The sequence below is a fragment of the Molossus molossus genome, unplaced genomic scaffold (assembly GCF_014108415.1).
Source record: "Molossus molossus isolate mMolMol1 unplaced genomic scaffold, mMolMol1.p scaffold_m16_p_5, whole genome shotgun sequence".
Taxonomy (NCBI): Eukaryota; Metazoa; Chordata; class Mammalia; order Chiroptera; family Molossidae; genus Molossus; species Molossus molossus.
This window is the reverse complement of record NW_023425388.1, coordinates 62,264,152-62,279,233: the sequence shown is the minus strand read 5'-3', so window position 1 is coordinate 62,279,233 and position 15,082 is coordinate 62,264,152. Positions and strand designations below refer to the sequence as shown.

The following is a 15,082-nucleotide window of genomic DNA, read 5'->3' as shown; positions in this document are numbered from 1 at the left end:
CGTCTGGGTTCCATGGGGATGCTGTCCTACCAACTGCTTGCTCTTGTGGCTTTAAGCATTCCACACGAGCATGCACTTCTGCAAGTCCAGGGCGGCTGGGCAATCCCCGGGTCCCTGTCTGAACTCGTAGGTCTACCTTCTTCTCTTGGAAAGGTTTTTTGTCCACATCCTCCTGTTGGGGTTACATGTTCCCCTTCATTGTTTTGCCAATTTGATTAGAATGAGGGGCAGAAGGGAGGGGGGAGGGTGCTCAGGGTGCAGGCTGTGTTATCGAATTCCCTGAGTGGTGGGTTGCTTCCCCCCAGCAGTCTGGATGCCAGCTGGCTGCATCTGGGGCCTGCTCAATGGGGAGAAAGTTAAAAGCTTCCCTCTGCAGACTTCAGAGCTTTGTGTCTGCATGGCACTCTCCTGGTTTTCATCTCAGAAACAAATGACACAGCTTTGGGGCAGCCCCTGGCTGCTCGTCTGCTTCCTGTCTGCATCACCTTCTCATTTGTGTTCCAGTCCGAGCACCAGTCCTGGCCCCCGAGCCTGACTCACAGCCCCGGCTCGGCCCTCAGCTGCTCTTCGTGCTCCGGGGAATCAGAGGGGAGGCTCAGGGAGAAAGTCCTTCCTTGCTTTGTGTCTCAGTCCCCTAGGGGTGGCCACAATTTCTGGAACCTGGCTGGTCCTTTCTTACAAGCTGGACCTGGTGACTCCTGTGAAATCATACCTTGTAACCTATGTTGGCAACCTCTGGGATTGACCCTGCTTTTTGGTCCAGAAACAAGGTGTTTCTATGTTGTCATTGAATTAAAGAGAGAATATTGCTGGCAGTGAAAGCTCATTATTTATTTTGCTCTCTTGCCTGAGGGACTAGATCTTCAGCTTCCAGCCTGTAGCTGGGAGGAAATGCACTGATGTTCCTATAGCATAACATGAATGAAGAGGGTCAGTGTGGATTAGAAGGAAAGAAGAGTCAGTAAAAGAGAGGACACCCTAGCGAAGAATAATGGCTCCTCTCAGACTTCCGAGGTCTGGGTACATTCATAAACACATACAAACGTTAGACTGTAGGATAATAAAACTTACTGAAAAAATGTGGAGTTCTGAAAATATGCCCTTTCTCATGAATAGGGAAAGATGCTGAAGCATTTCCGACGTGGAGAGGAAGGTGCTCGCTAGCAGGTGGAGGTGTGTATGAGAACGGGCAGGTGCTGACTGCATGTGCAAGTGTGATGACACCGGCATTTAGGTCCCCAGGGGTCATCTCAGCACCAAACTCCTTGTGCTGGGCGGAATAGGCTCCTGCAGACATTATTTTTGGAAACAGTCTCAGTTAGTAAACTGAAGATTGGTACAGTCTCCAATTTAAGGAGCATATGATTAGGACTACTCAGTAGACACCCCTTGTTTGGACATACAGATTGCCCCAATGAAGGCAATAATTGTTCCTGAGTCAGGAAACCTCAGATATAGGTTCCAGCAGATGTAGTAATGTGGTGGCTTAACCCCTCACTGGCACCAAGTGGCTTCCTCCTTTCCTTCCTACTGCTTCCCAGCAAAGCCTACGTGGCCACTGCCCAAGCCCAACCCCCTCCTCCCTTGCAGGAGCCAGCAGATGGAGGAGATATGTGTGCCTAGTGCTCCTGGATGAAAACTGAAAGGCATTTTCCTGTATCTCCCGATTTCTAAATTCCGTTGATTGTACATGATGTGCTATATTAGTGTCATATTTTTAAGATATGATGTGCTCAACTGAATTTTTCTTTATCCTGGGAATCTGGCTGCCACTTACATGGAAAATGTATTCCCAGCACTAAATCAGAGGCTTACAAAGGAACTTTTGGATCACTACTCATTCTTAAACTGGGAATTACCTCCATTAGGAGATAAGGCAAAGATCCGTTCCCAAGTTGTCCTGCTGACAAGATGCTGGGCTGCAGAGATTTTGGTTGAGTGATTATTGGAAGGAGAACACTTGGCTTACTAGGTATATTGATGAGTAGTTGATATAGAAAAGATGAGTTAAATAGGACTCTCTTACTTATTTTTACCTCCCATACATGCCCCAGAGATCAAACCTACAACCTTTTGGTGCACAGGACAACACTCAACCAACTAAGCCACACCAGCCGGGGCAAGATAGGATTCTTTCCTCAAGGAGAATACAATTCTCCCTAAAGTCAACAAGTGTTACTTGCAAGTATGTTGCAAAACAAAACAATATGGCAGTAGCAAATGAACAATTACAATGTCATAATTTACAAATCAAAGGCATAAGAGTGAATATAATGCAAAGTAACAGAGAAGCCAGGAAGGAGATGGAGATTTTACATTGAGTCTTAGAAAGGTATCTGGTTCATTGAAAAGTGCCTGGAGTTTACAAACATGTGTTCTGCTATTTTCAAGCTATGCAACATTCTTCAAACATGTTCCTTTACCTCCCTGAGCCTGGGTGTTCTCATTTGTAAAATGAAATTAATAAAAAATGTTATGATTGAGCTTAGAGGTACTGTATTTACAGAGTCTAACACAAAGCCTAGCACACTGTGGACACTTGGTAAACTGATACCGTCTCTTTGACCTTTGGGTTATCTAGAAGTGTGTTACTTAGTTTTCAACTCTTTGGGGATTTTCCAGAGATATTTCTCTTATTGATTCATAATTTAATTACATAATGATCACAGAAAAAAATTTTGTATAACTCATATCCTTTTAAATTTAAGATTTGTTTTATGGCTCAGAATATGGTTTATTTTGGTAAATGTTCTGTGAGCAGTTGAATAAAATGCATTCTGCTGTTGTGGGTGTGGTGTTCTATAATTGTCAATTAGGTTACATCGATGGAGAGTTTTTAAATCTCCTATATCCTTACTGATGTCTTGTGTATTGGTTCTATTAATTATTGAGAGGGGGCATTACATCTCTGACTGTAATTGTGGATTTGTCTATTTCTCCTTGCAAGTGTACCAGTTTTTGCCTTATGTGTTTTGAAACTTTGTTCATGTGTGCATAAATGTTTAGGATTAGTATATCCTCTTAATGAATCGACCCCTTTATTTTTATGAAATGACCTCCTTTTTTCTGACAACATTATTTGTTCTGAAATCTACTATGTCTAATATTAATATAGTTTCCTCTGCTTTATTTTGACTACTGTTATCATACTATATTTTGTCTATCATTTACTTTTAACCTATTTGTGTCTTTACATTTGAAGTTCATTGCTTATAGATAACATATCGCTGGGACTTGCCCTTTTTTCCCATCTGACAATCTCTACCTTTTGTTTGTAGTATTTAGACAATTTACATTTAATGTGTTTATTGCTATGTTTAGGTTTAAATCAATCATTGTAGGGTTTTGGGGTTTTTTTTTTCCTGTGTGTTTCATCTATTCTTTACTTTTCTCTCTTTTTCCATTTTTGGATTAATTGAATATTGTTATGATTTCATTTTATCTCCTTTGTTGGCTTATTATCTATCATTCTTTATTTTGTTACTTTAATGGTTGGTATAGGGTTTATAGAATGTGTCTTTAGTTTATCACAGTTTACCTTCTAGTGATATTATACTACTTTACATATAGCATAAGAACTTTACAATAGTACACTTGTATTTCTTCCTTCCTGGCCTTTGTGCTATTGTTGTCCTGTGTTTTATTGACACACGTTATACGCCCACACTGTTATTATTTTTGTTTAAACATTCAAATATTGCCTGTCTAGTGTGGCTCCGTGGTTGAGCATGGACCCATGCACCAGAGGTCGCCAGTTTGATTCCCAGTCAGGGCATATGTCCAGGTTGTGGGCCAAATCCTCAGTGGGGGGCATGCAGGAGGCGGCCAATTGATGTTCTCTCTCATTGATGTTTCTGTCTTTCTCTCCCTTTTCCTTCCTTTCTCTCTAAAAATCAATAAAGAAAAAAAATTAAAATTCTGTTTTTCTCTCAGCATTTTATTTTGAATGGTTGCTATTGCTATGTTCTCAAGTTGTCATCTTTTCTTCTGTAATATCTAACCTGCTATTACTACCATCCAGTATATTTTTCATCTCTTGAAGTGTAAAGTCTTTTTTAATGTCTTCTTTTCTCTACTTGACTTTTTAAACATATGGAATAGTTACAATAACCATTTTTTATTGCCTGTTAACGTTAATATCTATGTCAGTTCTGGGTCAGTTTTGAATGACTTTTCTCGTCATTATAGATTTGTTTGTTTGTTTTTTGTTTATTGTTTTTTTTGTTTTGCTTCTTTGTATGCCTGGTAATTTTTTATATTTTATCAGATAGTAGACATCGTGAATTTTACCTTGTCATTTGGGGGTAGGGAGTGCGTGCGCGTGTGCTAAGCTTTGTTCTGTGCCACAATTCAGTTACCTGAAAAAAGTTTGATCCTCCCAGGTCAGTTGTTCTCAACCTTCTGAATGCTGCGACCCTTTAATACAGTTCCTCGTGTTGTATGTGGGCGTAGCTGCACATGGGCGGACCCGCCTGGAGACGGATAGAGGAGCCGTGTCTCGGTTCCTAAGACCATCGGAAATATGTTTTCTGGTGGTCTTTGGCGACCCCTGTGAAAGGGTCATTCGACCTCCAAAGGGGTTGCAACCCACAGGTTGAGAACTGCCGTTACAGGTCTTTCTTTTAAAATTTGTTAGGCAAGACCAGAGCAGTGCTCGGTCTAGGCTAATTACCGCTGATAAGGCAAGAAAGACTCTTCTGAATACGCCACCAAATAGCCAGTGAATCATGAGGTTTCCCAGACTGACTGATGGGAATAGGCACTATTCCTAGCCCTGTGGGAGTGTGGGGGTTGTTACCCCTGATCCTCTCAGGTGCTTTATTTCCCAGCCTGGGGTAGTTTCCTCACTCACAGAGGGATCCTGTGCAGATCTGCCCCTGTAGGGTAAGGAAGGGAGGCGAAAGAGATTTGTCACCTGTAAAGTACTATTCAAATGTAAGGTTGAGACATTACCTTAATTTGCCGGCCGTTCACTAATGTGAAGATCCAGAGACAAGTCTGTACCCTCCCCAATACCTGTGCTTTGATGTCCTTTCCCACGAATCCTTGTGTGCGTTTGCTCCTTCCCTCTCGCTGCTTGCCGGTTCTGCCATGCCTACCTGGAGTTCTTCCCTGGGCCTCCGGCAGTCACGCTGTCCAGTCCTCGCTGCCTCTTTGGAGTAAGAGGGCTTCTCAGCCTCTTCTTTCCTCGTCCCCAGGGCACAGAGCCAAGGGTGCTCACTCCGGATTATCAGGGACATCGGCTCCAACACCAGAAGTGTTTCCATGCACTGACTCTTCCTCCCCTTGCCTTTAACAAGCCCTGCCCCTCTGCTTTAGCCCTGGGAGTCTGACACCAGCCCTGTGTTGTTGGGATGCCTGTGTTTGTAGAGACAAGTTATTCTAGTCTGTTCTGTTTCTTTCCTGAGGAGAAAGCAAAAAAACGCATGGGCCAAGGCTGCACCAGGGGAAATGAAAGGTAGACTTGAGGGCTGAATCACCTAAGGGCATTTTCCTTGGTTGACACAGGGGTTGGGAGGGGAGAGCGGGACCGTAGCCCGAATCTCTGACTCTGGGCTCTGGCTCCCACAGGCCCTGCTAGAAAACCTCAAGGGCCTAGTGGTTGATACACCTGCACTCACAGCCCATTTTTGGCACATCAGATGGAAATATTAATAAGGAGTCAAGTCCACGGCAGAGGCTAAGAGGCTGGGAATCCAAAGAATTCCTAGGAACTACACACATAACTGAGGTGGAGCTCTGGCCCTGGGGCAGAGACTATTGTTGATTTGGTGAGCAGAAGCCCGTCATGATCTTTGTCCAGGTTGAGGCAATGACAAGCATCAATGTCGTGCTCTGATAATACTCCAGCTGATATCCTCTAGCCATATTTCTATTTCAAGACTGTGCCAGGAGGTAGGACAAACCAAGTGGGACTGAACATGGAACATGATTTCTAGCATGTGAGGTGTTATGCCAGGTATTTGATGAAGGCCAAGGATTGAATATTATAATTGGTGGGGATTGATGTCGTCTATAATTTATTAATTCATTCACTAAATATTCATGGAGCACTTACTTGGTGCCAGTCACTAAGGGAAAGAGGTGAGAGACATTTTCTGCCCTTAAGCAAATGAGACCGGCAAACATTTGCATTAGAATGAGACAGGTGCCCTGGGAAGGGCCAGCACGGCTCACTCCGGGAGCCCAGAAGGCACCCCTACACAGCCTTGGGAGGGAAGTGGATATGAGGGTGGACTTCCTGGAGGAAGCAATGCCAGAGCTGGGTCTTTAAAGGTTGCTAAGAGTTGGTCGGGTACAAAAGTAAGGGAGGGACATCCCAGGCAGAAGCACAGAGGTGAGATTCAGTGCAAGGAGTTTCTGGGAGTGTGAGCAATTTATTTCACAGACAGTTCCATAGGGCAGTGATGTGAGTGGAAGCTGAAGGAAAAAAGCAGGTGTCAGATGAAGAAGGAAGGGCCTGCCTGCCATGCTAAGGCATTTCACCGCAAAGGCAGTGAGAAGCTACTGAACAGTTTTAAAGAGAAGAGAGGTGTGACTGGGTCTGGGTTTTAGAAGCTCTTTCCGTGATGGGGAGAAGGGCTGGGCAGTGGGTAGAGCAGGGAGCCCAGCTTTTAATGCTGACCCCATTGCCCCCCACCTCCCCCCCGCCTTTATTGTCCCTTTTGTTCTCTAAAATCGATTACCTGGCTCTTCCTTTCCTTGTCCAGTGTGATATTTTGCCACTCTCCAGTTTTAGTCAGGTTGACTCAACTTATCCAAACCTGCCATGCTCATTCCCATCTCTGAGTCTTTCTATTCAACAGACATTTAGTAAGTGCCTGTTGTGTACCAGCCACAGTGCTTGGCATGGAGAACCAAAGACGAATGAGACATGGAACATGGCTTTCCGGAGCACGGACCAGTAGGGAGACACCCATGGGAGCACAGTTACTGTGAGCACCATCACGGCTGTGGTGTGGGACAGACGGTGCCGTGGGCGAAGAGGGTCCTGTATATGAGAAGCCCTCCCCCTTCTCTGCTAAATCTGCCCCTCCTGAGGCTCTGCCTTCCCTCTGTCCAGAGGCAGGGCGGTGTCTCTGCACTGTATGCCGGTCATGCCCTCTTCTACCCAGAACTGTTCAGTGGCTTCCCACGACTTTGGAGTAAGACACCTTAGCGTGACACTCAAGGCCCTTCTTCATCTGACACAGTCATGTGATGGTTTACAGCTTGGGCCCTGAAGCCAGACAACGAGATTTTAATCTTTGCTCTACCACTTACAAGACATGTGACCTTGACCAGAAATTCCTGTTGCCTCGGTTTCTTCATCTGTAAAACGGAGCTGGTGGCTGTATAAACTTCAAGGGGTTATTGAAAAGACTGAATGAGTTAATGTGCACATAAAGCTTTAGCGTGGTCCTTGAAATGTGAATCCTTGTGAGCTATTATTATTGTCAGTTTTTACTCATCTTCTTCTTAGCACCCGTATCGTGCCAGGAAACTCGAACCCCTAATGATCTGTTACTGGGTTCCATGACCTGTGTTATGTGTTGTCATATTATTTCTCAAGATTGGTTTTATTCTCCTTTGAGGCAGCATACACTGTACATGCGTCCATCCTCCTGAGACACCTGCAGTGTGGGGTGTGTGCCAGGCTGACCCGCCAGCCCAACGTGCCCAGGACTGACAGGCTTTCTGGGATGCTGAAGCCAGGAGAGTGCTGGGCAGTCCGAGACAAAGCTGTCCACCTTACAAGCAGTGGGCACTTCAGTTTTGCTTTTTATTTCTCTCTTTTGATCCCAAACGTAACTTGAAAGCAAACTTTATTCCCTTAACTTTAAAGCAGATGATCTGAAGAATTCCTGAAAAATGTCTCTTCCATCAGCTCTGCGTATATTTTCTAGAGATTGTGGACAACCCCATAAGGGCCTTCCTTAACCTGCCCCATGGCCCCAGAAGTTTCCTCCTGCCTGACATGTCCTCTCCCAGAATTTCCACCGTGACTTTCAGTACTGCCTTCATTTGCTTTCAGAATCGACATACCCTTATTTAACTCAGTTGCAAAACCTCCTCCTTCACACAAGGATCATCTGTTTTACCTTGAATTGCCCCCCGTGGAGCCAAGGGGATCGTCTTCCTTTTCAGTCCCAGTCCCACTCACCTGCTTTGGGACAGTGCTTTGGGCGGGTGCTTTTCAGACGGCATGTCTTAGAATCCACTGTGGCCTCTCCTGGTATTCCCTAAAGCCGCGACGGGCATTTGCGGGAGCCTGCCCATCTTCTCCACACAGCCGAGGCTGGGTCAGCAGCCTCTGGAAGTTTCTGCCCCAGTCTACCGTGTGCTAGGGCTGGTGTAACAAAGTCCCACAGGCTGGGTGGCTTACACAACACATGTATTGTCTCGCAGTTCTGGAAGCTGGTAGTCCAAGGTCAAGGTGTCAGGAGGGTCCCTTCTTTCTGAGGGCTGGGAGGGAGGATCTGTCCCACACCGCTCTCTTACCTCCTGGCGGTTTTCTGGCAATCCTTGTCATTCCGTCTTGTAGATACATGCCCAGATCTCTGCCTTCATGTTGACATGGCGTGCTGCCTCTGGGTGCGTGTGTCTGATTTTTCCCATGGCGTTGTTCTTGCAAAGATACCAGTCGTATTGAATCAGGGCCCACTCTACTTCACTACGACTCGATTGTAACTAACTACATCTGCAATGACTCTGTTTCCAAAGAAGGTCCCATTCTGAGGCACTGGGGGTTATAACGAGCATGCGAATTTACAGGGGACACAATGCAACCCTAAACACCCAGGTCTTTTGGTGAATCCAAAAAACCACAGAGGCTGCAGGCCTCCTCTCCATGGGCCAAGGAGAGCCCACACAGCCATTGTCACGAGCCCATTCCGGCGCTCCACTCACTTCTGTTTGCCGCTGACTGTCTGCTGCCAGCTTCGCCCCGTCGCCAGGGAGCACTGGCCCACCACTCTAGGACATTTGGTGAATGTAGGGATATTTAGAAAAATAATGTACACCTGATTCATCAGCGCTAACTCGGTGAATATCAGATCTTTCAAAAGGGGAGCCTGCTAAGGAAAAGCTGTCTCCATGGCAAATATGTAAGAACTGTTATGTCCTGATGAATCATAACTAGGAGTTTGTTGCCTTTCAGAATGCTCTAGGGAACACCCGGTGTGCACAGACAGGGGCTGGAGGAGCGTGTGGGTGTGCACGCAGTGGCTTATACTAAACAGTATCCGCAGCCTCCCCCAGCCTTCCTGCGGGCAGTGAGCCCTGGGGCGCAGGGAAGAGCCTGCACAGCCTCACCCCGGCTGCTCCGCTCTGTCAGCTCGGAGTTGTTGACCCCTTCCCCCCCTAAGAGATAGCTCCGTTTCAGAAGATAAACACTAGTAGTCGCAAGGAACGCGGGGGAAAGTAGAGCAAGTCTCCCAGTTGCCGGCTCCCTGGTGTTCTCACTAGACACCCAGAGGATCTTTGCAGATGAGGTATTTCCGACTCTGCCAACGACGGCTGTGAGGGCAGTGAGGGCAGTGATGGATCTTCATAAGGGTCGGGTGGGTCTGGGAGCAGATGGGGAATGGGGACTCACACATGTCTCTTCGCTTCTTGCCAGGGCGCCCCGCGTCTGAGAAATCCCAGGGACTGAGGAGGCACCTCGCTAGTGCCCGCGGATGCGGAGAGCTGCCAGGCAGGCTGCTGGCTTGCTGCGAGGCGGCAGGCAGGCTGGGCGCTCGGCTCCTCTGTGCCAGATCAGGGAGCTGTCGGCTCAGCGCCCACGCCTTGCGCGCCCGCTCTGGGCAGCCCCGGGTGGGCTGGGGGAAGGCGCGAAGCTGGGTTCCTGACTGCAAGTTGACTTTCTGTCACTGTTGTTGCCGGCAGAATACGTACACCAATGCGGACAAGCTCCTAGAGGCGGCGGAGCAGCTGGCGCAGACCGGGGAATGTGACCCCGAGGAGATCTACAAGGCAGCGAGGCACCTGGAGGTGCGCATCCAGGATTTTGTGCGTAGGGTTGAGCAGCGGAAGCTTCTCCTGGACATGTCTGTCTCCTTCCACACACACACCAAAGAGGTAAGCGCAGCCAGTGGAGAAGGGGCAAGGGTTGGGTCAGTTTGTTCTGGCAAGGGTCAGGTCAGTTTCCTAGTATAATGACCCTCAAGGTATGCCCAGGGCCCTGGTGGTCAGGGGGTCGCTAACCTCCTAAGGTTGATGGTATGAACAATTTGCGCCTGATAACCTGTGGGTAATTTAGCTCACAAACAATATGGGGCAACATTTCCTCCTTTCGGGTGAGGAGGGGGCCACAGAGGCAGGTGGTTTCGGAGGCTGCCACAGAGGCAGGTGGTTTCGGAGGCTGCGGGAGCATTCTCCTCAGCTGGAGAAATCTGAGGATCCCTGGAATCGAAATAGTCACTATAGGAGGAAAGATTAGAGGATCAAGATTCCCTTTCAACCCCACACCCCATGGCTCCTGGTTGCTCTTTCCCATCAGAAATCAGAGACCTGCAGAACTTGGATCACCTTTGCTGCTAACAGGAAACATGGAGTTTACAACTGTGTTCGTTATTTTATTTTATTTTTTAAAGAGAAGATTAAATCTCCATGATGAGCTCTGCCACAGGGTGATACTAAAGTTGTGTTGGTCCTCACCTTGCCTGATTGTGGAGTGACAGCCACGGAGGGAAGGGGACAGAGGTGCCCTCCACACAGGAGGAAGGTAGCTGAGCCTAAATCTGGCCCAGTCGCGTGGGAAGTGGAGAGGAGAGGGAGGGTGGGATGCTGTGTTGTCAGCACAGCACAGGGCCCATGGAGCGGAGGGTTGCAAACCTACTATTGCTTTTCATTTCTGATTAACACGGGCTCTCTGAAATGGAGTGCATGGCCAGCGAGGAGGCCCATTTAGCATCTTCTATAATAACACCCGTGGCAGAGAAACTCATTAGGTACATGCGTACTTGCATTCCCCCAGGAATTCATTTTAATGGAGTATTAATTAAAGTTTGATTGCTGCTCAGGAAAAAAAAATTAACCCTACTTAATTAAGTTGATTTTTGAAATTTGAAATGCATTAAGAAGCCTGGTTATTACTACTTCACAGGCTTCCTGACACTTTGTGGGAATGAATGCAAATCATTACAGTGCCTATCAGAGAAAAACATGAAAAGATAATGTTTTCTAAACTGAGATTCCCCAGCAGATGAAGGGCTGGCGAGCTCCCCGAAGCTGATTCTGCTTCCTCTCTGTGGGACCCACAGCCGCTCTCTGATGAGTGTCTGTAAAGCAAGGGGATTAGCATTAATCCACGTTTTCCTGCCTGGTTGTCTGCTTGCTTGTGGCTCCCCCGATTCTTAATAATGGTCTCAGAAACCAGAGGCATGTGTATTCTCCTTTAGTTATGAGCCTGAAGATGACGGAATGGAGCATGACTGGACCAAAGTCACGCTCCTTGTCAGGGCTGTGGGGGTGCTGGCTGTCCAGGGAGGGGTGGACTAGGTCAGCCTCCATGAAGTGCCACCCCTGAAAGGGTGACTGTGGCTTCCAGGAGCCCTTTCTAGCTACCTCTCCCACCTTCTGTACATGGAACGAGGAGGCTGAGATTCTAGTTCAGATTCTGCTGCTGTAGAACCATGTGAGCTTGTGCACATCGATATGTCCCTGCCCTGGGCTGTCTCATCTATAAAAACATGCAGTTGGGCTTGGGGGCCCTAAGGCCCCTTATGAGTCTAATGCGAAGTCAAGATTTCTTTCCTTTTCTTCTCTTCTTTTTGTTATTTGATATTGGTAAGTATATTAGATAGTGTTTTTTAAATATGTTTTTATTGATTTTTATTATTTATTTATTTTTTTTGAGAGGGAATGAGAGAGAGAAACATTCATGTGAGAGAAAAACATCAATTGATTGCCTCCTGTACGCATCCCAGACAGTGATTGAACCCACACTCTGGGCATGTGCCCTGACTGGGAATCGAACCAGCAGCCTTTCAGCGATGCTCAACCACTGAGCCATGCTGGCCAGGGCACTAGCATTTGGGTACCTACTACTTGCCAGACACATATATCCTCACACATAATCCTCATGGTAATCTTACGATATAGATTTTTTTTCCTTTATTTAATTTTATTTTTTTCCATTACCGTTTATCCCCCCATACCCTCTTCCACCTCCACCCAACCCCCTCCCCCACAGTCAACACACTGTTGTCTGTGTCCATGACTTCTTTCTCTTTTTAAAAAGTTTTTGCTCACACTCCCCACCCCACCAAAAGCTCCTCGCACCCGAGCTGTCAGCCTGCTCTCTATCTATGGCTCTGTCTCTATTTTGCTTGTTTGTTCATGAAATTCCATATACAAGTGAAATCATATGGGAGTTGTCTTTCTCTGGTTTGTTTCACTTAGCATAAGTTTCTCCAGGTCCATCCATGCTGTTGCAAAGAGTAAAATGTCTTCTTTTTTACGGCCAAGTAGTATTCCATTGTGTAAATGTACTGTGGCTGTTTTATCCGCTCATCTACTGATGGACATTTGGGCTGCTTCCAAAGCTGGGCTATTATAAATAATGCTGCAATAAACAAAGGTGCATATGTTCTTTTTTTTTTTTAATCCTCATCTGAGGACATTTTTCCATTTTTTGCACAGACAGAGTGGGAGGGAGAGAGAGGAAGAGAGAGAGAGGGAAACATCGTTGTTTGTTGACTGTTGATGATAGCTATTCTTACAGGTGTGAGGTGGTATCTCATTGTGGTTTTAATGAAAGGGACACATCGAGTGGCTGCCACCCGCACGACCAACCAGGGCCGGGGACAAACGGTGCATATGTTCTTTTGAATTAGTGTTTCGGGTTTCTTTGGCTAAATTACCAGAAGTGGAGAGTCTGGGTCATAGGCAGTTCTATCTTAATTTTTTGAGATAGCTCCATACTGCTTTCCACAGTGGCTGCACCTGTCTGCATTCCCACCAACAGTGCACAAGGGTTCCCTTTTCTCCACACCCTCACTAACACTTGTTGTTTGTTGACTGTTGATGATAGCTATTCTTACAGGTGTGAGGTGGTATCTCATTGTGGTTTTAATTTGCATTTCTCTGATGATTTGTGACATTGAGCATCTTTTCATATGTCTATTGGCCATCTGTAAGTCCTCTTTGGAGAAGTGTCTATTTGGGTCCTTTGCCCATTTTTTAATTGGATTGTTTGGGGTTTTTTGGTGGTGTTTTTGGTATAAATTTTGTATATTAGCCTTTTATTAGATGTATCAGCAAATATGTTCTCCCATTCAGTGGGCTATCTTTTCATTTTGTTGATGGTTTCCTTTGCTGTGTGATATAGATTTTATTAAACATATTTTCAAGTTGGGGAACTAAGGCTCAGAAAAGAACCATGTAAGGTTACAGAGTTTCTCAGTAGTGCCGACTTGACCTGTCTTCCTAAGTACTGTGCCCTTTTCTGAACTGCTAGCCCACACCCTGCTGTCCTCCTTCCTCCCTCTGTATCTGCTCCTCTCCTCTGCTCTCCTTCCTTCTGACACTTCTTTTTCCTCTTTACGCTTTCAAACCCCAAAGCTTGATGGGGAGGGGAGACCTTCACTGAAAAATGTAAAGTGCGACCAGGGTTGGGGGTGTGAGAGAGAGGAATAGTCATTAACCATTGTTTTCCCACGTATTTCTCAAACCTTGCTCAGCTTGGTCCTGTTTGAACCTGAGACTTGTTTTTACACTGAGGCTCAGCTTATAAAATCACGTTCACATGAAATAGTACTGAAGGGAGCAGCGCAATACTGGGGGCAGGTGGAAAAAGAGAACAGGAAGAAAGCGTATTTAACACCTACTGTGTGCTACAGAATCTATCAAATCAATAGCCATGAGAATTATAATTTTTATCCCAATTTTACAGATCAGAGAAATTTATCATCTGCCCAGGGTCTTGTAGCTATGATGTGGTACATGTAGGAATTGACCCCAAATCTTTCTTACTCCAAGACCCGTGACTTTTCTGCTTTACCACACAAACAGGCCAGAAAATAGAGACCGGGAGGCGTTTTCTCCACCAGGAGAAAACAGGAGACTGTCAGGAGTAACAGTCTCTTTCCTTGGGATCCCAAAATACGAGAGAAATTAGGAGCAGTCCTGCCTGGAGGCAAAGGGGTATGTACTTTGAGGATCCTTGGGTGCAGACGATCTGTAACTCTCAGATCAATGGATTCCGACGTTTCCTCGGGGTGGAGAGGCAAGCATCATTTTGAGTGGCTCTTGTGGAAGAGCTGTTTATAGGGCCAGCAGGCTTTGCATCCACGTGCTCCCTCCCAGTCACCATCCTGCCCCAAACTAGTCTGTCTGAGGTTCCTTTAGGCAGAGTGGAGAGTAAGACTATGTACACACCTGTCCATTCTGTGTCCGTGTACATGCATCTAGGTTTTACATGCATACACAAAGTACAGCAAGGTCTTGGATGTCAGGGAGGTCTGATCTCCTGATCTAGATCTTCACTGGGCATGGTATGTACATTTGGGAAAATTACTTAATCTCTGTTACTTTGTGATAATTATAATGATGATGATGATTACAAAATTGAGTAGTAGTATACTAACAGTATTTTTTTTCCTGGTACAAAACTTCCTCCCAAATTTATCCTTAGAGTACCTCTAAAGTAGGCTTAATAAGGAACTGAAAGACTCAGCTGGGGCATTATTTTCCTTGAAATTCTTCCCTGGTGCTTCCAACGTCCTACCCAGACTGACCAGAACACCATGTGCACTCCTCCATCGATGGGGCTGGGATCACACCGAGCTGATTGGCTCTTCGTTAAATTCCAAGTGCTCATATGTAGAGTGTGCTTGTGGGTTAAATGTGCAGATATTGATTCTACTGTACATTCTCCTACTGTGTGTGATAGATTAAGGTGCTGAATAAATATTGAGCAGGTGTACTTGACAATAGGAAGCTAGTCGTGTCATTAAAAGAAAAGAAGAAAAAAATGGGGGACAAAAGAGGGAAAAGCCCATTTAATCATATGTTTCATCTACTCCAGTTCTTTGACTTGAACTTTATAAACAAGGTATATGAAGGGGAGTGGGATGGGGAATCTGAATCCCCTGTGGGA

General features: G+C 46.0%; 1 protein-coding gene across 3 annotated transcripts in view; it reads left to right on the top strand.

The window, feature by feature from the left end:
* KALRN (kalirin RhoGEF kinase) overlaps nt 1-15,082 on the top strand; it is a 593,373-nt gene that overhangs the window by 265,069 nt on the left and 313,222 nt on the right. For all 3 annotated transcript variants that reach the window (XM_036242841.1, XM_036242843.1, XM_036242842.1), the window contains exon 11: nt 9,868-10,059. In XM_036242841.1, the coding sequence (XP_036098734.1) occupies nt 9,868-10,059 (192 nt within the window). The remainder of the gene's footprint in view (nt 1-9,867; nt 10,060-15,082) is intronic.